Below are 24,462 nucleotides of genomic sequence, written 5' to 3' on the forward strand. Positions count from 1 at the left end.
AAATCAGAGAGAACTGGATTGAGGTCCCAGCTGCCCCTACTGCAGGTTACTTCGTTAGGCCTGTTTCCACTTCTGTGTCAGGGGGCTTATCATAACCTACCTCATAGAGTGAGTCAGTGTATGATTTAATTGGACAATACTGGAAAAGTCCTTAACCTGGTGCCTGGATTATTGATTTAGGATTTAGAATTACTCTTATTATTTAGGTCAATGAATACTCATAATTATTATTCTCAACAGGTTTTTTCAAAGTTTTAGTTTTTTTAGGACAACTAAATAGATTCACCGTATGAAGATGCAGAAAGCTTAAGCAATTATTCAAATGATTCAAATCTCCTCCTGTTTTCATCTTAATTGTCTGAAAAATTTAAATGAAATATTTGAGTCAAAACTAGCCAAAAATTTGCTTCAAGTGGGCCAAGTTTGCCTACCAGAGCAACCATAGTCACTGTTTAATAACTTACACAAAGTCAGAGAATGGACCAGGCCTATGCACAGCCACTCCTGGGATCACTAAGGTATGAAAGAGTATTCTCACTGACCTCATGGGTGCACCAAGTGGGATTAGGAAGAAAATAGGGTTTGTTCCATCAATCCCACAAAAATGTCTCCTTCATTCTTCATAGCCACATGTTAAATTTATGAAAATTCTTCCATCTGTGTTTTTTTTAAGATCCTTTTCTTTTTTCTTCACCATCTTCTGAAAGATTGTTTAACTTATATGTATTTACCCGCTGTTCTCTGTCTTCTATAAAAAGCTTTTTTCAAAGAGGGAGAAAGGAAGTAAAGAAGCTAAGTAGAGAAAACTCTATTAAAATGTTTTGCTGTATCCAGCCATCAGCAGCTAGGTTATTTTTCAAATTTACATAAGGATTTATTATCATCTTGACTGCAATCATGTAGAAAACGAATGGGGTACAAAGTACATGAGGCTAATTTAATAAAACGAGCTTTCTTTGCTTGTGAAATCTTTGAAGAAAGGAATCATTAGACAGAGACTTGCCTTGTTTTCACCGAGGTCAGGAGGCATGTCAACTTGGAGAATTGCCTTTGGCGAGAAGTCCTTAATTAGAAATTCCTCGGGAGCTGCTCCCAGTAGGTGCTTCCTAAGACGAAAAGACAAAATAACTTAGCAGGGAAGCCCTTACTAAGGGTAAGGTTACAACGTCCAGGTTCAGGTGAATGAAAGAAACAATTTGCTGACAGCAAAAGAGCAAAGCTGTCATGACGGGGTGCTGGATTTTGAATGAAAGTCTCTCCATCATATTAGTAGTAAGTATCATTTTTGTTATTTAACTTTAAATATATACATTGACTATCTTGATTCTTAGGATAACTTGTATAGCGATATGAAATAACTTCAAGTATTCCTCTGGTTAAAAGACTGAAACTTGTTAGAAAACATTCAATAGATACATGATTCTGCAAGGGTAAATTAAATATAAGTCATGACTTTTAAAGTCAAGTAGTTTGCTTTTGCATCATGTATGAATGTTTCTCTAAATCGAATGAAGGCTTTGAATTAGACTATGAAATTGGAATTTTTCTAGAGTACTTTCTGGGTTGTTTTTAAAGATTTCCTCCTTCTTGACATCACTGACTTAAAACGTGATAGCAATGTTGATTAGGATGGTTTTGTACTTTTCATTAATTTCCTTAAAATATACCCATATGTGTTTAAAGTCTTTTTTTATAAAGTTAACAATTTCTTACCATTACAATCACTGTTAAAACACTAATCTATGAGAAATAAGTACTGTATATTGTGGTTGATATTGAGAAGCTCTTCATTTCACTTTAAAAGAAGAACCCCAAGAACCCCAAGTGATTTTGAATGGAAGAAAAGGTTGAAGACAGTATTGATTGGTTCCTTTTTCATTCTACTCTAGCTCTCTTGGCTGGGAGTAAATTTATATCTGTTTATTGACACATTCTGTTGGTACGAAGAGGAAGAGTCTTTCCTTTATACTCGAGTTATTCTGGGAGTAAGTAGATTTGGGGACTACACATTAATTATCATTTCAGAAAAGAAAATGCATTCTATTTTCCCCGGCTTCCTTGTTTTCACTGTATCTCTTTCTTGTGTGTTTATATATGGGCAGTCAACACTGGCTTGGGCTCGAGCATCTGCAGTGTGCCTGAATTTTAACTGCATGCTAATTCTATTACCAATCAGTCGAAACCTCCTTTCACTCATGAGAGGGACAAGTAGTGTGAGTACTAAATTATTTGAAATAATTTCAGTTGTTATGATCTAATATGTGTCATTGAAAACAAAGATGTGCTTCACTATGAAATTCCCAATAATCCTGGTTAGACTGAGGTTTGTTTCTCTGTAGTGAGAACACAGTGACTAAAACTGAACGTCTGAAATTGGTACATCTGATTTGTCTTTTGCTTTTGCCATTGACTCCCTACATGACATTGGACTCATTGCTCAACCTTCCCCTGATGCGTTTGCTTCATCGGAAAAGAAGAGCTAATAAGATTGACCTGACTCATGAAGATGGAAGTATTGTAACAGCTTGAATTATTACAATTTCTGATTAAAAGGAGCTAAATAAGTAGATGAGCCAAATGCACTAAAGAAGCATCTCTCTGAGTTTTCAGCCCAGGAAAACAGTCACTGTACATAGATTTTAGTATGTAAATTTTAGCCCCTACCAGACATATTGGGGCATTTCCTAATTATGTAGATTTCACCGTGTTGGGTACTTACCTGTGTTTCCTGCCAAACAGAATAATGCACTGTACAGAAAAATAAGACCTTCAATAACCCTTCTAGACTACATAATTTATTATATAATCATCTTCATAATTTTATGAATATTTAGTTGTAGATGAATATAGAGCCTTTCTTTGTGTAGTAAGGAATAATTTATAGACTACTTAAACCATGTCACTGAGGATGATGGTTACCATCTTCATTTTCTAAATTAGCTGAGGCATGATTATTAGCAGGTTTATTCTAGAGTTTTGGCTTATAGCCAGGCAACTACTGACTCAGTCACTTTTATTGAGTTGAAATTTCAGCAAAGCCAGTAATAACCATTTGATTTTGTTTGTTTAATTAATGGCCACTAATTTTTGTGTCATGTAGCCTCACCTTCAGTAATTTAGAGGCAGGGCCTGAGTCTTGCTTTCTTAACTCTTATGACACTGTTATTGCTATGATTTTTCCTGAATAAGACTTTTAATTTTTGTTATTCTAGTGCTTCAGAGGACTATGGAGGAGGCAATTAGACAAAAATCTCAAATTCCACAAACTGGTTGCCTATGGGATAGCCATGAATGCAAGTAAGTGCTTGTTATTAGTTGCCTGATTAATTTTATAATACCTCCCATTCACTTTATAGTTTTATTTCCTCCCTGCCAAAGACTCGCCTTTAGGTAAAAGAAATCTTTGCCTTCCATCTGACCGTCCAAACCTTACATAAATGGATTTTTAAATTTCTGATTTATACACATGCAGTCTTCCCTACCAAGCCTTCAATTTGTCAAGGAAAAGTTTATGAAACTTCATTTTCATTTGTGAATAATTAAGCTTGTTGATAATACCATGGTAAAAACCCACTTGAAAAATGAACACTTTGTTAGTCACTATAATTCACATCAGAAATAAAATTGACCTATACTCAAAATCTCATTCAGTCGTAGGAAAATGACTATCAAATGGTACCATGGGCAATAAAAAGAAAAAAGAAAAGCAAGATCATGTGAACAAGGTTCTGAATAGTACTGAGCTAGTGGATATAAAAGGATCTTGAAAAGATATGAGGCTTTATAGGTATATAAAGTGTTATCACTATTTCTTGAATAGAAAACAAGAGAATTCAAGATAAAGGCGCTAGAAATTAGCATCAAAGGTCAAGGTTAAAGTCTGGTGAGGAAGAAAGGAACGGGCAGTAACCAACTGGCTTGTGGTTTTGTTGGGCAACAAAGACATTGAAATAAAAGGCTATCTGAACAATAAAGAGTTATGATTCTAGACTGTTTCCCCCAAACGAATTTAACAATAAACTGTTTTTCTCATTTGTTTTTATCCTCTCATGCATAAAAAATAGCAGAGTAAAAAGAACACTCAAAACAAATGTGGGTTTAATTAAGCAACAAGACATGACAGACGGTGCCCCAGTGCCAATTAGCACAACTTTGGGTGTGCGCTGAGATGTGTGGGGAGAGTTCCCTACCGGCTGTCTTCAATGCCAGATTAAACCAACCCCGGAAACGTTTGCAAAAGGTCTTTGGCGTCTGTTAAGACTTAAGCGTAAAAATACATCATGTCTTAGAGAACACTAGCGAAGGGATGGAGGACAAAGAACAGGGCTAATTCATGTTTGTGTTCCAAGGCCTGCAGCAGCGCTGAGTATATGTAGGTGTCAATAATCTTTGTTGAATGAGTGAATGCGGGAAGGAATGAAGACTCAGGGAAGCAGATTTCAGCTCAGGAATGGAAGTCTTTGCCAGACCTTGAAAGTTGTCTAAAATTAGAATGAGGGTCCCCTGAGAGTGCTGAGTTCCCTGTTGGGGGAGGTGTCCTAGTGGAATCCAAATTGCTCCTTGAAAAGCACTTCAGAGAAGGAATTCAAGGAATCTCTAGGCTTCCTTTAAAGTCTTAAGAATCTTTAATTCTGTATTAAAAGAGGAGATGAAACACAGTACAATGGCAGGAAGAATATGATCACTCTGCAATAGCTTTAAGGCAGAATTGGACTCTAAGAGAAAGTTACAAAGATATTACAGAGAGAAGGAACAAAAAACCCCACAGCATCAAAACAATCAGAAAAGAAATCAAAGAGTAAAGGAAAATATGTATTATGCAATAGGTTTCTCCTTAAACCTTTGGGTATGTATATTGCTTCATCTGGAATCATATATCAATAGTATACCTGCATCAGTGATGTGTACTGAATATCTCCCTCCCATGTGCAAGATACTCTGATAGGAGCTGTAACCTTCTGAAACTGGTACAGTCAGTAATGTTTTCAGAATGGAGTATAATTCATAGGGACAGCAGTTGGCTAGAATCAGATAACCAAGTTATTTTATACCCCTGCTAGTGATGGGTTGTGTGATCTCGGATAAGTTCCTTATGTCCTCCTCTGTGGAATTAAAAGAACAATAATCCAGGCTTCCCTGGTGGCGCAGTGGTTGAGAAGCTGCCTGCTAATGCAGGGGACACGGGTTCGAGCCCTGGTCTGGGAAGATCCCACATGCCACGGAACAACTAAGCCCGTAAGCCACAACTACTGAGCCTGCGCGTCTGGAACCTGTGCTCCGCAACAAGAGAGGCCACGACAGTGAGAGACCCACGCACTGCGATGAAGAGTGGCCCCCGCTCGCCGCAACTAGAGAAAGCCCTCGCACAGAAACGAAGACCCAACACAGCCAAAAATAAATAAATTAATTAATTAATTAAAAAAAAAAAAGAAAGAACAATAATCCAATCTATCCATCCTTATAAGATGCGCAGACCATTTGTCAGGAGTGGACCTCTAGGAAACCGACAGACTTCAAGGTCATTCACTGCTGCTCTTGCAAAGAGAATCAGATCCAAGTTTAACACGGCCAGCAGGTTCCGCTCATCAAGCCCCGCCCACTGGCGCTCCTCCTCACCTCTCACCGCACCCCTTTGCTTTTCCCTAGCTCCTGGTGGTCACTGAGCAGTCTGTGCCTTTGCTCTTGCTATTCCCTTTGTCCAAAATGCTTGTCCTCTCCTTCTTCATTGGGTAAGTTGTTGCTGTACCCAGGACCCGTTGCCTGGCCAGCTTTCCCCTGAGCCTCCAGGTCTGGGCTGTTGGCCCTCCTCACCTGCGGGTCCAGCCACACCTCCTGCCATATAGTACTATTTCTCAGACTCTGATCACCTTAAAATTTGCGACTGTGCCTTATGCCCCTTGGCTTTCCTGGTCCCGGCGCGTAATAGGTCCTGAACAAATTCGGTCAAACCTGAGGATGGGTAGAGAAGTCAGCTAGCAGGCAAAAGAGATCAAGAGAATTACTGGAAAAAGAGACAAGATGTGAGAGTTGGGGGAGTCGCCAGGGAACCGGGAGCAGTTTGGGGTGGACCAAAGACAGAGTGGGCAGTGAAGAGATTCAGAATGACGCCAGTCATCCAAGATCATCAGTTCGCCTTCTGCTATGACGAGACAAAGCAAGAAGCTCTTTCTCCTCGCCCTTTCCCTCACAGATCCCTGGAGAGAATCAAGTATTCTCTCTGGCCCTCTTCTGCTTGAGTCCCCACTGTTTGCCGGGCTCCCAAACATCTCCCGGGGCTGTGCCAGCGGGGTCTGACTGCTTCTGAGAGCAGATCCTCCTCATCTCCCACCTCCATGGCAACCAGCAGCGCTGCGGTTGTTTCCATTCCAGGCAAAGGCAGGAGGGTGGGGAGATGGCTCTCTGCGTCTCCCAAACCCTGACAAAGCAATTATTACATTTCACATTAATTACAAAACGCAGCTGGCAACTGTGCTTTCAGGAAAAAAAAATGCTAAGCCCTGGTTTCATAGATATACCTTTGCTTTTCACATTTTGTCCTTCCGGTGTATTCACTTGGGAGCAGCTGAAAATGTCCCCGTGCTTATTTTATTAGCGTCGCCCATTATGCTGCTTTTCAAATAGCCGACTGGCTTAATAGAGGTGTGTAACCTTGGAAGAAGTGCATCCACATCGAGGTTTGCGTGCCAGCCTCTAATTTCTCATCCATTCACCTATAAGTTGAACTGCGGGCTTTAATTGGTCAAATCATTAAAGGATGTAATTAGAGCCTTGTGAAAGTAGGCTGGGGAGGAGGAGGGAAGAGGCAGACAATGGTATCCATAATCAAGGGCATCGCCGAAAATGCAGTGACAGGAACTCTTCTTCCTTTGGCTTCCTGCCTTCCTGCATGCCTGCCTATGATAAGAGCTGCTGGAGCCTTCTTCAACCACTAATAAATCATTTTCAGAGCCCTATAACCTCACTGGTATAAAAATCATAGTTTCGCAGCTTCTCCGTTATTAATGCAGATCTTTCTGGGCTCTCTGGTCCACAGTAGACCTTGAAGACACTCCCAATTGAATAGTAGTACTTTGAGCCCGAGCTTCCTTCAAGGGGTCTGTGAATAGTGACCAAGGCAGCTCTCTCTCTGGCAAATTCTGCAGCTTGCATCTGCTAGGTTCCGGGGTAGACAGTGACCCACGTGTAGCTCCTGATGAGTTGCTGATTAAACCTCAAGAAACACAACACAGACAGGTTGAGAGAAACGACCTCAGAATCGGGGTGCTAAGAAAAAGTGATTTGGAGGCCTCACCACAGAGAACAGTCCCAGAGGCCCAGACTCTTCAGGACTTGATCCCAAAGGAATGGCTACTAGTTCTGCTTGAGGCATGGGGAACTCCAAGGAGGCTCTCTACCCCGTCCTGCCTAACATGATTTAATGTGATTTACAAACGAGTGGCATGCTCAGGAAGCCAGAGAATATGTGTATTCTTGCAGAAATCAGACCACAAATTTGAAAGTTTGGGGCCAGATTCTGAAATGCAGAATCAAGAAACGCAGCCAGGATTTGTCCCAGCGTCCTTCTTTCTAAAAGCTGCTTAATTAGGAGGTGACTAACTCCAGAATGACTGTTATCACTGACAGGCAGGCAGAAAGGTAGCAAGAACTGACCACACTTCCAAGATTCTCCCTCAGTTACACTCCCTTTGATCTCCTGAAAAAGAAAAAGAAGGAGAGAAGGAGGAAAAGGAACTTTCTCAGGGCAACTGGCTCTAATTGTAGCCTTTATGGTTTTTTTGTTCACTCTTCAATAAAATCTCCTTATGTGAACTCAGAAGTTCACACACCAATTAAATGTGCATCTGTAGTGTGTCTAAGATTGCGGCTCTCTTTTAACTGTAAAAGTACTTTGGTAAGAAAATAAAATTGTGGGAAGACCCAGTCACAGCATCTTTTTGTCTGGCATTAAGGTGGGATCTGGAAATGCGTACCTTGGGCTCTTCCAAGGGCTTTGGCAGAAAGTCCCCAGAGGCACCAGGAAGAAGGAACCTGTGTAGTTGGTGACACTGGATTTGCCGTAAGACTTAAGAAACCCCTTTGAGACAGTGTTGATTTTGAAAACATATTAAAACATAAGTTTCATGTTTGCATTGCTCTCATATTGGACTACAGCTCCCTTTTAGATGACAAATACTCCCAATTAACTTCAGATGGAGACACAGGAGCCAGACAGCTGGAAGGGAGCCTAGACGTCAAGGTTTAGTCCAATCCACACATTTTACAGATGAGAAAACAGGGACTGAAAGAAGTTAAGTAACAGAGAAGTATCCTCTTCAGTATTGTTTCTCCTATATGCTCATATCAAATCTAGTAACATGATATGATTTTGATGACTAAGAAAGAGGAAAATAAAACCATATCACTATTTCATCACATACTTGAAGCAACCGTCACTGTAAATATAGCATGCCTATTCATATTAAAATAACTAAAATGTATAAAGGGAAGAATAGGAAATATAATGTCTGAAAAAGAACAAAATCAGTATCTCTCCTGGTATCTATCAAGTCCCAACAGTCCTGGATTTGGTAGCTGGGATACCTTTGGTTCCAAGCCAAGATCACAGTAAAATTAGGGTCTGATCTAAGAGGAAATAAAACATTTAGACAAACAAAATGGGCACAAGCAGTATCCTCTCTGAGAATTCCTGAGATAAGTAAAATAAGATATTCTACTTTTTATTTTCTACCTGTGAAAAGAAAACAAAATGGAGGTAGCTGGAGCAAAGGAACATTTAAGACATGAATTTTAAAGTACATAAAAAAACTGGAAAGAATGATTTTCAATATATTCCCTCAGGAGCTACCTCTTGCAAAGCATCTTGGGTTTTCTTATACTACTTCATTAGTTTCTTCAGCTCTATTATGGGAAACCTGGCAAGAAGAATAAATAAAGAGTTCAATATCTTTGCTCATTCAATAAATGTACCTAAATTTAGTTTATCAGTGTCAAATTCTCATGTGGAAATCAACCTAACAGAAAATAGATTGTGATCAACAAGTCATTACATGGGAGAAAGATGTTATAGAACGTAGACTATAAAAGACCTAGAATTTATCCTGTGTTCCGTTCCTGACCATCACATGTGGATTATGTAATGGTAAATACATCGCTTAATTTTTTGCTTGAAGCTCAGTATCTATTTCTGTAAAATGGGAACAGCTGCTCTCTGGTGTGCTTTAGTCCACAAAGCGAGAATTGAAGAAAGCTAGGAGCAGAGGAGTGAGGGTAAAGGGAAATAATGTAAAAGGAGTATTTACACCCATCTACAAAGAGGACTCCAAAGGTCATGGTCAGTCATCAGTCTTCGGAGCTATTTGACTCTAGATTAAAGACACCAAGTGAGCCATTCAAAGAGTCTAGCTAAGCCCTTAGGAGAAATTCATTTTCAGTAAACTGTAAGGGTAAAACAATTATTGATTAGTGAAAAGAAGCAGTATAACTTAAAGGTCAAAAGATGGGGCCCTGGAATCAAGCAAACAGGGTGTTATCCTACCTTTGCCATTAATGGACTACAGGTCTCTTAACTTGTTATATACTGGTCTGTAAAGTGGAAATAAGATTAATACCTGAGGATTACATGAGATCATATGCCTAAAGAATTTATAACAGTGTTTGCAGTATAATAAGTATTCAATATATGTTAGCTATGAAAAATATTACCTGTTTTTTTCAAAACTTTAAGATACTTACCAGAAAACAGCAATTAAAAATACTGGACAACGTTTATGTTCAATTTAGCAAATAGTTCCTATTTTATATACAGCATATTGCAAGAGACTGCTGCCGGGTAAGCTTTTCTAGCTCTGTGGACGCTAAGACCAAACAAGGCAGCCCCTTCGTAGATGTGGCCGCGTACAGTAACAAATGGAACATAACGAGGAAAGACACTGCCCCTTGGGTGCTAACCTCACCAAACCTGTAGGGAGACAGTCAACAGCACAGACTCAGAAACACTATAATGTGCTTTGCCTTCTTAAGTGAGCTTCAACCAGAAGTATATTTGCATTGATTTCTAACTAAAAGGCTGTAGAAAAATGTGCTAAAACACGTATTAGCAGGGAAAACACTACTCCAACAATGTTGTACGCAGATTGACTCCCTGGACCTTTCTCCCTTTCTGTAATCTTATGGTCACTCTGCAAATCATTACTAAGGACAGCCTGGTGCTAAGCATGTGACAGGTGTTGAGGTTTCAAGATGAACGAGTCTTGAGGGGTCAAAGTCCATCAAGAAACGCAGGTATAAATAAATACTCAGAACCGTAATATCTGGGAAATGTCATCAAGGTATGACATCCGTGCTTGTGGAATCGAAGAATGCTTGAGAAGACAACTTTTGAATTGGGTCTTAAAGCGTGAGGACTACTTTGCAGGGCAGAATAGGGAATGGCTCTGTTAAAAGAAACTCAGGTAGCAGAGAGAAGAGGCTAAATAGAAGATGTCATTTCTAAATGTATCTGATACTGGGACCACAGGAATCAATGCCACCGATATTCACAGAACTTTCTGCTGTTCCTTTTTCCCTCACTCCCCATACCTCAAGCCACAACTTACAGCCATGGAGGACCCCAGAATTCACCCACAACTGTAGAGATTTATAATAGTAGTAGCCTCTGCTGCTTTTCACTGTGGGTGCAGGAAAAAAAGAAAAACATATCAACTGGGAAATTATCTGTACTCTGGGTAATGAATTCTCATTTCACACTTGAATCTGATCCCAATGGCAAGTATCAACTGGCCACCCAGCAGGGCTTCCGTTGGTAGGAAAAGACTCAGGATGTCTTTGTCTGGATGTTGTGACTGCTGGCTTCCCCACAGATTTCAGAAGGCAGGGAAGAGTAGCATCGGGCACAGACTTCTTAGGCTGGATGATGCTGTGTTCTGAGCTTCTTCTCTTCATTTGGAATTTAGACATCACCAATTCCCAGAATTAGAAAGCTGAATTTTCTTCTTAAGGATATACAGAGAGGCTTAGTTCCATAAATACTGGCTTATTTCAGTCTACTAGGAATAACACATGCAAGTATATGTGTGTATGTGTACATGTAGGTATATATATACATGTACACTAAATTGTATAAAGTAAGAATAAAAAATATAAAGTCTGAAAGAGAACAAAAACACTATCTCCTCTGGTATCTATAACGTATGTCGTATGCATATGTATTAGTGTGCATGATGCACAGTATTCTAAAAAAATGCTTTCTTATTTCTTGGGAAAGAAGGTGTGTGTGTGTGCGTGTGTGTGCGCGCGTGTATAGGATGGAATACATATATATATATATGTATGTATATATGAAATTAGCTTGTATATCATAATACCTATTCCAGGTCCAGAATGATTATATGTTTATAATTAAATTATGGTGAATTGAAATTTAATTTATGTGAATATAATTAAAACGAATGTTGTGAATCATACAATATCTTCAGAAGTATTTGATTCATTCCATTCAAGACACTGGGAAAGATGCACAGATTACTCTTCCTTAGATATTACAAAAACCAGAACAGAGAAACTTGACCAGATAGATAGGCACTGAGTTTCTGAGTAACTACCAAGGAAGAAATCCACATGGTGCATGTCCCATGTCATCCCCGGCCCGTAGCCATCCACATCTTGGCGCATTTGTGTAACCTGGAACACTACCACTGGAGCCAATCGCCGGAAGCAGAGGGACTTGCAGCTGCACTTTCCAAACTTGGCGACACCCCAGATGAGACCTACCTCAACCCCATCCGGACCTTCCACACAGTGAGTTCTCCTTGCATGCCACCTAGCTCCTCATCCCCCAGATTCTTCAGAAATACTGTATTTCAAAAGCGTTTAATGAAACAGAAAGCTAGAGAGGGTTTTATGCCAAATGCTAACATCAGTTTCACCTTTTAAAAAAAGTTATTTTCCTCTGCCATCAGTGTTGCTGAGAAGTTACGAACAAGAAGAAAAACCGATGCCACTTAATTGGTTTATAGCAAAAAATAGTAAATAAACCTAAACAAGAAATGCAATAACCTGTTAAAACCCTAACATTTAAATTTTTTCAAGTAGCTCATGATTAGATATTTTTTTGCCTATGTTAGAACCATAAAGAATGTGAAGTGCCATCTAAATTCAGGCAGGAGGAATTGGATGTCTTCATTTTTAGTTTGCAAATTGTTTTCTGGATCCCTTCTTCTGTGTCATTTTTGGCACACAGGTGACTAGCTAGTTTGGCAAATCTGATGCTGGGCAAAGCAGCTAATTCCAGAATAAGACCCGCATGGCCAGTGACATCATTAATGCTAATTAGCTGTGTGCCCATGTGGGAAACAAAAAGAATACCCAAAGTGTAGCCACAGAAATCCACCTGTAAAGATTAAGACATTTCTCTCCTTTAATCCACCCTCTACCTCTCTCTTCCTGATTGATTTAAACTTTTGCCTTGTACTACCTACTATATTGGAATATGTATCCAGCATGTTGACGAAGCTCAAAAATCTGCATTGCCCAAGAAGAGCCCTAAGACAATACTCTCCAGAATGGAAATTTCTCCACTACCATCTGGGCCATCCCTTTAAGTGACCCTTTTGCCCACGCAGCCTTATTTGAAGAAGCAAAATTCAAAGTCTCTTTTTGGGGAAATTCTTCCATGTCATGTCCTCTAATTAGCTTAAGATGATTTTGAAAAGCAGGCCACTGATCAAGTTGAGCTACATTTTCTTAGGTGACAACAATTAGAAGCTACAGATGCCCTAAGCTTGTGGGAATGGAATGCCTTTGGTGCACTCATTTGAGCTGCAGGATTTGTCTGGGCATCTACTGGGGTTAACTCTTTTCCCCGCTAAGGCTCTGGAAAGTTCATTGCAATACACACCCGAGAATAAATCTCAACATTTTGAAGAGACTATGTAATAAATAGCACTTATTATAAATATTTTTAAAGCAATTTAACAAGATGATTAAGCTACTCCCTATATGGTTATTTCGTAATTTTAGAAGCAATATACTATCTAAGTACTAATTAAGTTCAGGAAACCCTCTAATTTGGGATATTTAGAGAAAGATGGGTATCAGTAACACAATGTGTACATTACAGAGTATTTCTAAAGAGACACAGTGGAATTGTTTAAGAGGAATCATTGCAACTGAAACCAGTCTATAAATATATCGTGACAAGAGAGAAGTGAGGATTTGCTTTAATAAGCAAAGATGAATGATTTGTAATTAGCACATCATATGATGTAAACGGATTTCTAAAATGCCTGAGTACGCTTGAAAAAAGTCTTTAAAATGTTTTACACATACCTCTTTCAATTTTATTTCCACTGTTTGCTCTATGAAGAAAAAATAAACAACAGAGAAGTCCCTGTCCAAATTACCTTAAGATCTCAAAGCAGCCCAAATTAATGAGATTTTACTGACAAAAGATATAGTGTGAGTTCACTGAGCTCATTGTTGTCTCAAAGATAGTAACACAATGTGTGAATACTAATGACTTGGCCAGAATATGGGAAACTCACAATAAAAACAAAATGCTTTGTGATTCACATTCTAAAAAGCTATTTAACCATCCTCTACACTCACAGGGCAGAATTCTGGCCTTTTGGCAGGGTCTATCTGATAAGGATAGCTGTATCTTTATTGATCACCTGGGATTTACAAAGCCTTATTCCAAGCCTCCTGAGGTAACATGAAAGAAATGCAAGTCATGGTCCTTCCAATTAAAAAGCAAGAGCAAGGAATAACTGCCAGGGGAACAGAATGTGCAGCTGCTTTATTAGGAATGCCCCTGAGGGACCTCTCCAAAAAAGTGTTTACTAATGTTAAGATGCAATTAAGCATGGACATTCTCATTTTTATTTTAAAAATTAAAAACTTGAAACGGCTTTATTTTGCAGTATTGTATCTTAAAATGCATTTTCATATATTGTCCTAATTTCAATTCAACATAATAACTTTGACATGACAATTGATTTATACAGATGGAAAAAAAAATGTAGTTAACGAAATGGCATTGGGCAAAATTTGAGCCGAGTGAATTTCCACCCTCAGGTGGAGTAGAGGAAAGGGCAAGGAAGTTGCCTCTTGAAGTGTATGGGGATGCTTTTCAAGGCTAATATGCTTCTGATTAGAACATTTTGAATTGCTACCTGCTTGGACTCTCAAATATTGATCCTAAAATGGAAAAACAAGACTGAGACACTAATGTCATGGTGCTTGTTTCTTTTAGAACACAATCACTGAGTTGCTAACGACAGTCGCGGGTATTACTGGCCTGTTGATCTCTCTGGCTTTGATCTTGATCATGACCTCTTCCACCGAGTTCATCCGGCAGGCGTCCTATGAGTTGTTCTGGTACACACACCATGTTTTTATCATCTTCTTTATCGGTCTGGCTATCCACGGGGCAGGGTGAGTTCTTATGGTGCTCAACGTGTAAGATTTTATCTCTGTGAACCTCAAAATAGTCTTAGAAAGTCTTTTGGATGGAAAAACATGACATGCAGGACTAATGGACACATAGAGTGTATGAAAAAGCACATTCACTGTGCCAAACACCTTTTTTAATAATACTGAAAATAAACAACATAGATGGTGAAGGATTATATTTTTCCTAACTAACTCTGTTGGAGAGTCTTGACATGTATATAAGAATTTTAATGAATGCTGAGTAACAATAGATCTCTGTTTCATTCAGAACCTATTTCCACGATCCAATTTATATGGGATTCGTTGGGATATATATTTTTGACACCCAGAGTTTACTTCTGCTTGACCAAAATCATCCCAGTGTTGGGGAGGGGACAGTGTGTGAGATGGCCAATCTGACCTAGGCTCTGCCACTAGTCTTCAGAGTGACCATGTGCAAGGCTTTCAATTCCCTGAACCTCAGTTTCCCTGTCTGACCTCTAGGAATCCTTTTTCCTCAAACATCCAATAAAATGCTGTGCTGGCATTCAACACCGCCTGATACTCTTAATTCCTTCATCAGGAAGCTAGAGCAGCAGCACCTGAAGTATAGCACCTTCAAAGATAATGTTTTCAATTCTTTAAATATTACCAAAATGGATCTAGACCAATTAACCAATTGATGTCTGTAAACTAGGTTGTCCCATATTAATTATTTCATAAATTGATGCCCTTTTTTCTCATGTTAAATTTTCAAAGTACATTTATGTATATGCATGGTCAATTTGACCTTGAAAACAGTCCTGCCCAATAGAGACGGTGCTGTTATCCCCATTTCATAAGGAGGAAACAGATGTTCAAAGGGTTAAGTGATTCGCTCAAGATCCCAGGACAAATAAATGGCAGAGTCAGACCCAAGACACTGGTCTTCAGACAAACAAACCTTTACTCGTAACAAGCCCTGAAGATTGGCCAAGTCTCTACTTTCGTGAATAAACCATTCCTCGACACTTGCAAAACTGTGCCTGGTGATATTGCAAAGCCCTGTATGGCTTGCCAGAAGTTCTTCATCTGCTACCCACACTCACAGGATCCCATGTCCTGCACCTTGTTCTGCCACCACGGCAGCTGCTGAGTGCAGGGGTGCCGAGTCTCAGAGGTGGGCTCTGTTTCTGCCCAGACCTGGAAGGGCAAACACACGGCCCAAGAGGCGGGATGGCCGAGCAAGTCACACACCACGCGGTGACTGTGGATCCCATGCGGGGCCCTCTGGGAGCTTTTATCAATCCGCACCTCCCAGCAAGTCAACTGCGTCCTCCAGTCTCCCTCCCACACTAGAAGCGCCCCTCATCTCAGCCCTCCACTTCTTGAAGGGGGTCCGAGCGGCTGCCACTGCCTCTGCCCAGTTAAGAGCTCCCCCATCATCTGTCAGCTTGTCTGACACACAGACATTGTAAGAGGAAGAATTGCCCCGGGGGTGTATTTTACCCTAAAGAACTGGCCATCCCTCTGCTAATCTTTAGAAACCTAGTCAGTCAGTGTTCATATTGACGCTGCTGCCTGGCTAAGGGCTTTCTAGCCTCTTTTAACTTTAAAATACCTGCAATTGACTCTTCTGAATGTGCCATCCCTCACCCTGACTTTCTGTATTTGGAGGGTGGGGTGGATGGTATGTAGTCCCCAAGCCTTCCACCCCAAAGACTGTCAGGCCTTCCTTTCTCTGTGGGTTCTTCTGCCGGTGCCAGGGTGTTAACCCCTGTAGTTCATTTGAGAGGCTCTTCATAATCCACATGTGTCTAGAAGAACTCTTCACAAAAATTACGCATGCATTGCCCTGATCCTTCCTCCCCGGCATTCACACCCTGGTCCATTGTAGAAGCACAAGAGGATTTCAATGGGCAGTGTTTCATCGGAGATATTTTTTAATATCCAAATAACATTTCATAAGATGAAATTTTTTTAGTCATTTTAACTTAGTTGGAAGGCTTATTTTGGGATAAGGGCCTCGTTTAATCTTCTCAGCGTGAAGTATTCTACAGCTACTGTTTACAGCAAAAAGTAATTTGCAAATTCTGTACAAAAATGCCAAGTAGGATTATTGGAATGTGTTAAAGCCCACTAATCTTCTTATTTTGGGATGGCATAGATGAAGACATAAAAAGTTTTAAAATTTTTAAAAAGATACCTACTGCACTTGAGAAGTGTTCTGAGGTTCCTTTAGGTAAAATAAGAAATGTTGTCTAAGGGCTGAGAACGAAGGTGTTAAAATTTACAGATCCTTTTCCTCTGGCTCCTATTTTTTATTCACCCTTCCTCTGTCTGGGCGTCATTTGCTCATGGGAGATTCACAGATAGTTTTGCTCATCTAACTCAGTGGGATGTTATCAAGTTTGGATGACTTCCATAAAACAGACTGGGACAAAGGCCAGGATGGCAGTTCTCCAGGCTGTTTCCAAGGGCATTGCCGTGCCCTCCTCCCAGGCCCTACGATTCAAAAGGAGACGTGTTACTCCACAGGCTACCCAGGACCTGAGCTGTGTCATGCTAAATTTTCTCTGTGAGGATCATGTTCGTCAAAAGTTAATCCATGTATTTTACTCACAAACTGCTAGGAATTGAGCAACACCTGGATTTCATGACCTCAGCATCACATGCTTCACAGCCTGTGCACCAGTGGGTAAAGGGAGGAATTTGTACCTAAGCAAATTGTCCAGGGTCAATGGGTACTGCATCTGTAGCAAATATAGTATAGCAGGATCAGGACTTCCCTGGCAGTCCAGTGGTTAAGACTCCATGCTTCCACTATAGGGGGCATGGGTTCAATCCCTGGTCACGGAACTAAGATCCCACATGCTGCATGGCACGGCCAAAGAATGAAAAAATAATAATAATAATACAGCAGGATCACAGGACTCTTGATCCAGTGCTCCATTCACGAATGCCAGCTTCCTTTTTCACTCTCCAATTCAACAATATCATCTTGAAGGCACATTTCACACTGACCTATTTTTACCCTGTCAAATACTAAGCCTGCTATCGGTCACTGGGAGGAAAAATACCATTATTCAGGGCACTTCTTTTGACTTCTTCACTTGATAACTTCTAGGTGCTCAGAAACAAACCAGGAAGGGCAGAAGTTCAATAAATTTGCAAAAGACCCAAATAGTACAAAGTTAGCCAATTAGCCCAAATCAGCAATCAGGACAAGATGTAACCTAATTAAATTCAACAGCCTACAAAAGGATGTGTTCCAACAATTTTCCTTCATTATGAATTCTCTAATACAGACACTTTCAGTTTAACACAAGATAGCACCGAGGGGCACTTCTTTTCTGGTATCTTCAAAGTTACTGGAAGCTTCTTAAATTCCTGTTTTCAAAGATGCTCAGGGAAATACACCCCAGCCCAGATTTCAAGACAGTGGAAATGTTATTGCAGAGTCCGTCGTAGACTACGTATCTGTGGCATCACAAGACTGCACAAAATCAATTTCAAATTTGGCGGTTTTGTTTTGTTTTGTTTTTAATGGCAAGTCGGATTGTTCGAGGGCAAACCGCTGAGAGTCTTCTGCTACACAACGTCACCTTCTGCAGAGACCACCTCGCTGAGTGGCAGACAGCTGCCCGGTGCCCCGTGCCTCAATTTTCTGGCAAGGAACCTTCGGTAAGAATGAGCCCAGGAGCTTTTAAAAATAGCTGTCGCCACAGTTAAAATAGCTAGAGCTTTTATATGCTTGAAAAAAGAACAGCCCGTGTCACCATGAGACAAAGCCAACTCTTTATTAAGTGTGCTAATGGAGAACTCGAGTTATGGATCATTTTACGAGAGGTTGCCTGCCAAAAGCACTTTGTTCATTTTGAAATGTGTTCTTGCACTTACATTTAAATATGGATGGCTGAGAGGGTGGGAATTCAGAGCCCCGCAAGCACAGTCCTGTCTCCAGAGGAGTCAGAAAGCTGTTTGGCTCACCTCCCTCTGCACTCAGCTCCCTACCCCCTGAACAACTGCCCTCTCCATTCTGAGAATTAATAGCATCCCTTCCCAAATGAACATTAGGCGACGACCAAATGAGAATCATGCCCTCTTTATAAGCTTGCCTTCTTTCTTTCCACAGCTTTCGAGATGGAAAAAATTGAGTTTACGTGCTTTTACTTCCTGTTCTAATTAAACTTTTACTACTGAAATAATGAGAATATTAGCCCCAAATAGACTTAATCAGAGTAGATGATAACGTCCACAAGATCTCAAAAGTAAAATTTCCAGGGTATGCTGTAAGCATGACACTTGGTGGCGTAGTTAAATAGAAATAGTAATTCTCTTTGGTACCCTCACAGGTCTTAGAACAATGCAAACCTTGGGGCAGCTGGGTAATGCATGAAGGAAAGGAAATGAAGCCAGCAGATTAAAACAAGGAGGAAACAAGTACCAAAAAATATGTATCATTAAACAATGGGAAGATAGTTTTCAGTATATAAATGGTGAGGATTCGGGAAATTCTGTCATCAGCATATGAAGAATATAATGATTGACTTTTTCGAAAATCCTTAACTCTATTAAATTAAGCGCTGGATTTTAAGAGTGGAAACAGCTAGGAAGAATGTTTAAAACCGAGAGAAGTAGAATAGATGTGTCCATTAGACTGTGGTTCTTTTAATGGCCGGTATAGATTGTCTCTGCCTTAAACCCAACCATCGGGAGCCACTACCCAGCCTGCATATTAATGAGGAACATGAATGCCTCTCTATAATGTTCAGCTACAGTGTCTCCATAAAAAAATCAATACTCTCCCACACCTCATGAATACAGACTAGAGCCTGCTCCCAGCCGTGTATGCTGACATGAACTATCATGAAAAGGGGGGAACGTACCCACCTCTCTGTTCACTCTCCCCTGCTATACTTCCTTGCACACCCAAACTCATGTTGTCACTCTTTCCCATTATTTTTAATGGATCCTGATTCAAAGCGTGTGTGGGCTCTGCAATTACCGCTTGGCTGAGCTGTACGGTGTTCTCTCTGATGTCTTAGAGACACTGAATCCAAAAGGCATCCCAAGGACAAGTGCCCTCGCTTCACTGCACCACACCTACCCCGTCTTTGCAGGAATCCATCTCTTCCTCTTTGCCTCTCTTAACTCGGTGCATTTTCGTGGTGCTTTTCTCAATAGAGTATTTATCAGTTCACCTTTAGGGGTGTACGACTCCCATGGTAGAGCTAAGGATGCTTTGTACATCACCTCATGTAAACTGAACTGATCAAAGGAAACAGTTATACTTTGCAATCCCCTTTTCCCCCACTTGACTCACTCCCCCTTTCTACCCAAACTCACAGACACATGCACGACTCCAGACTCTATAGAATTCCTCATGCAATCCATCTCAAAAGATGCCTGGTCTTCCTTAGCCAAAGAAGCACCTTATTTCATTTAACTGCAACATTAACAAATAATAATAGTAATAAGACTGGCACTTTTTAAATTACTAGGGAACGATGTCAATGGTATAGGAAAAAGCTTTAACTGAGGTAGAGTCAATTCAGCAAACTTTTGCCAAGTGGTTATTATATTCTTGGCATTGCAGTAGACGCAGGATTCAGGGATGTGGTTTCTGCTCCTGGAAATCTTATTGTCTAGAAAAAGAGGCCATTCATAAGCACATACATAAAATAAAATCAAAGCCAGCATGTTCTTATTTCTGGTAGGAATGAAAAACCAGGAGTGAAAGTGGAGGAAACAAGTTTCATTACTGCAGCTTTTAAATCAACATGGTTTTATTTCTATCATAAAATACTCACTGTACCATGACTTTTTGAGTATTTTTAGAGAAGAAAAAATAAAGCTAAAAATCCACAGGTCTTTTAACATTAAAGAAACTTAGATACTAAATAGACCTGGCCCTTTATTTAATAGATGGAGAAATCGAGGTCCAAGGAGTTTTTATTTCTTACCTATGGTCACAAAGGGCATTCCTAGCAAAATCACATCAAGGAGCCAGAGCTCCTAACTCTGTGGCCATGAACTTTCACCTCTCTACTCTTCGACATTCATTCTGAATCTCTGGCCTCCTTCCACTCCTCATTTTGTCAGCTCTCTGCTGCTATCTACAACTCTATGCCCCCGACATTGTGTTTATCTCTGTGAGTAGAACTAAAACATTTAAGAGCTTGGAGGGAGCCCAAATAATAATTTCCTTCAATTCTCCCATTTTATAAAGCAGAAAATTTGAACATAAAAAAACCCAAGATTTTCCTAAAGGCATAGGGTGAGGGATGGTTACCCCAAGACCAGAAGCCAGGTCTTCTGGGACCCAGTCCAAGTTCTACCTTACCCCTCCCGCTCTGGGCCGTGTCTCCTTGCTCTTGCCTATCCTGGTCATCACTGCTGGGATATATATCTTTGAGTATTCATCTCTGGCCATCCTCTCCCTCCATCCCTACCTTCCAGGGGCCCCAGGAGTATCACAGTGTAACTAAACTCGGCTTTCTCCTCCTGGAGCAATTTATATACTAGATAGAGATAGAGCCAAGGATTAATAGCTTACATTCTCCTTCCTGACTAACCGTACAAAGAAAAATAATCCATTCCATTTTATCAACATGGAAAAAGCAGAGACCATGACTGACTTGACACCAACAAAATGAAGTGTATGATGTCGCAAACTTTCTAAAATGGGTGTGGAAGATTACTTGTAAAAATACATAGAAACTATGGGAGTGGTTTTGCAAATCTGTCTCTAAGCTCATATAGAAAGAATTGCATCCTTGTTATCATTTCTGTAAATATCCAAGCCAACTCTCCAAATATTTTTTGGTTCATTCGAGCATAAGAGACCTAAGGATTCACTGCTTTGGTCCAACCCCATCCTTCATGTCTACCCCTTCCTGCCTTATCCCTTCCTCTGATCATCCTCACCTCACCCACAGCATAGGTGGACAGAAGGTTTTATTCTCTCTGCTATTCTGAACACGTTGCTGAACCCCACTGAGGCAGAAAAGAATAAGTGGGTCAAATTGCTTTGTGTTGCCTACATAAATCGAGCCTTTATCAGGCAAACAAGAGGCTCCCAGGGAAAAAGCACAGAAGGTTGATGTAGGTGAGAAAAAGTGCCATGCAAACAGACCTAGAAATAAACAAAAGAGGTTTAGAAGAAACAGGAAAGATAACAAAAGCAAAAATGATGCTGAAGGGCTTGTGACCTGTCAACAGAAAAGACGGAGAAGGATAATAGATAGGGGAGTAATGAACAAGGAAGGTGATGAGTCAGTCGGTGAGGTTTCAGTGAATACCTGAGTTCAAGAGAAGGGGACACCCTTTCTGTTCCTGAGTTAGGATTCTAAGAGTGAGGTCGGTGGATCTAGAATTCCAAGGAGGGAATTCGGGGAAGTTAGGAGGAGGCTTGGGTTCTAGTCCTGGCTCTCTGTGACCTCCTTCTGTGTCCCTAGGCAACTCATACTCATTCCCAGAACGTTATGTTATTTCTTCTTTAAAAGAAGAACTAGACTAGATTTCCAAGAACCCTTATCATCCTAAAATTCAATGAATTCATGAATCTCTAATAGTTTGTAAAGTACGTACCCTTCCTAATGTCAGCATTGGACAGAAGGAAGCATGATTACATGGGAAGAGCACAGGCTGGGTGGTCAAGGCCAGTTCATGTCTTCACTGTGCACCTTGTTTATCACCTTTGTGACCCTGGACAATTTGTTTCATCTTGCTGAGCCTTAGTTTCCTTTTCTGCCAAATAAAGAGAATATCATATGCCTCAGAAGGTTGTTTGATATCAAACCTAGTATAAATCTTCAAAATTTTTAAGTTCCCATTCCTTCCCTTTTAGGGGAAGCACACACCTAATGCTGTTACCCAACCCATGATGCGAGAGTAGCCTGCTGGTAAACTGATCCTCAGTAAGGCAGATTATACTCATAAAAGGTTAACACAGAATGGAAAAGTTCCCTGTCAGAATTCTCCAGACAAGTGTTGAGGCTTTTGCTCTGATTCTGTAAACCTAGATTTAAAGTGTTGAGGAACTGGGGACTTCCCTGGTGTTCCAGTGGTTAAGACTTCGCTTTCCAATGCAGGGGGTGTGGGTTAGATCCCTGGTCGGGGAGCTGTGATCCCACATGCCTCGTGGCCAAAACAAACACCAAAACATAAAACAGAAGCAATATTGTAACAAATTCAATAAAAAAAGACAAAAAAAAAAATGAAGTGCTGAGAAACTAAGTTTGTTTTATTCCATATAACATTGGCTGCACGCACGTGTGTGAGTGTGTGTCAGGGTGGGTGTGTGAGTTGCTCTAGGCAGATCCCCCAAGTTGTGATGCATTGTTGGCCCCAAAAATTACTATTCGAAACATTTTTTATTGAATTTTCATGTCCTATTAGCTCAGTAATGTGGTTTGTAAGCCTTTGACTTTGGCTGAGTTTGGGAGCATTTATGACCCTATCTTATATAAGATAAACATCAATCTGCTTTCTATTTCTTTGCAAACGCAATTATTTCTAATTACATAAAAGCATCATTGATCAAATAAGCATAAAAACCAATACAGAAGAGTTTAGTCTCTTAAATAAGCTTGTAGACTTCAAGGAATACTTGAATGTTATAGTATTTAATACAAGGAGATATCTTGGTTGTTGATAACTGGCCCAAACTTAAAGGAAAATGTCTGAACTCCATCGTGTTACGTATTGATTGGTTCAAATTGAAGATATTTGGATTCTATTTTCATTTCCTTTTCCTCTCTCTCTGCTGCTCTCTGCAGGCTTGGAAATGGGTTTTAGGCCCTGTGGTCTTGTATGCCTGTGAAAGAATAATTAGGTTCTGGCGATTTCAACAAGAAGTTGTCATTACCAAGGTACGCATGTAGGTTTACGTCTGAATAAAAACCTGAGTGTAGATGAAAATTTTTTATTAGCCCAAGTTTTTAATTTGCCATTTTTATTGCAGAACCATCTATAATTTAGAGGCTCATCTTCTGTTCTAATAATTTCTTGTATCCTGTGCATCTTTTAGTGAGGCTAATTTTACTGAAGACAGGGGTCAGGGCTCTGACTGGTACACAGAATTCTGATAAAGGTTATGGTACAGCCCTGGAATCATCTGTATTTCTCTTTATTTCAGTGTCTCTCTAGGAGGAAAACGCAGGAGGGCTGAGTATGCTTTACATGGATCATAGTGACTTAGAGTATAATCACTTCCTCCACAGCATAAAAATACGAATGTTGCAAACGCACAAATAACGTACATATATTTTCAAATACACACACTCTCACTTGGAACCACTAAACGGAAGATGCGGGAACAGTCACCCTCAGGTTCAAAGGGAGAAAGGGCACTGGGGGGTTCAAAATGGAGAGGGAGTGCCCTGCCCTAGGGAATGAAGGCATGGTGGTAATATTTTCCAATCTTGCCATCCCTCCTCACAGCTCTCCAATTTTTACCTCATGCTGGAGGAAGACCTCAGCAGATAGATCAAGAATACATGCCTAGGAGGACTTCCCTGACTGTCCAGTGGTTAAGACTCCGTGCTTCTACTGCAGGGGTTCAATCCCTGGTTGGGGAGCCAAGATCTGGCATGCTGCGCAGTGCGGCCAAAAAATTTTTTTAAAAAAGAATAAATGCCAAGGAGACTGAAAGCTTACCCCAAACTCTCCCCCTAGTTGTTTCAATCTCTTAAAAGAAATTCTCTGCTAACCAAACCCATGCAGCTTTGCTAATACAATATTAACAGAATACTCTGTCTCTTTAACTGTCTTCATGAAAGCAGATGCACAGAAATTGCTTCATATTTCTGTTTTAAACTGCTTCTCTGTTGCTGTTTTTAAGTTAAGCACCAAAGGATATCAAGCTGTATCAAGAGCCAGACAGTAAAACTTCTGGAAATCTACTCGAGCTGTTACTAGGGAGACCATTTAACAGCAGAATCAGAACGAGTATCAGTAGGGAGAGGAGAAACTAATGATTAAAATGCTGTGAAATTCTCTTCTGAATGGAAAAATACTGTCACAGTATCTAGACACTAGATTCTGCCC

General features: G+C 40.3%; 1 protein-coding gene across 1 annotated transcript in view; it reads left to right on the forward strand.

Moving 5' to 3' along the window:
- Window positions 1-1,224: 1,224 nt before the first annotated feature.
- NOX3 (NADPH oxidase 3) overlaps window positions 1,225-24,462 on the forward strand; it is a 57,863-nt gene continuing 34,625 nt past the window's right edge. The window contains exons 1-8 of the mRNA XM_068551108.1: window positions 1,225-1,272; window positions 1,890-1,985; window positions 2,103-2,213; window positions 3,213-3,297; window positions 11,651-11,796; window positions 14,252-14,433; window positions 17,964-18,093; window positions 23,193-23,285. Coding sequence (XP_068407209.1) covers window positions 1,225-1,272; window positions 1,890-1,985; window positions 2,103-2,213; window positions 3,213-3,297; window positions 11,651-11,796; window positions 14,252-14,433; window positions 17,964-18,093; window positions 23,193-23,285 — 891 coding nt within the window. The remainder of the gene's footprint in view (window positions 1,273-1,889; window positions 1,986-2,102; window positions 2,214-3,212; window positions 3,298-11,650; window positions 11,797-14,251; window positions 14,434-17,963; window positions 18,094-23,192; window positions 23,286-24,462) is intronic.

This window comes from Eschrichtius robustus, chromosome 9 (genome assembly GCF_028021215.1).
Source record: "Eschrichtius robustus isolate mEscRob2 chromosome 9, mEscRob2.pri, whole genome shotgun sequence".
Taxonomy (NCBI): Eukaryota; Metazoa; Chordata; class Mammalia; order Artiodactyla; family Eschrichtiidae; genus Eschrichtius; species Eschrichtius robustus.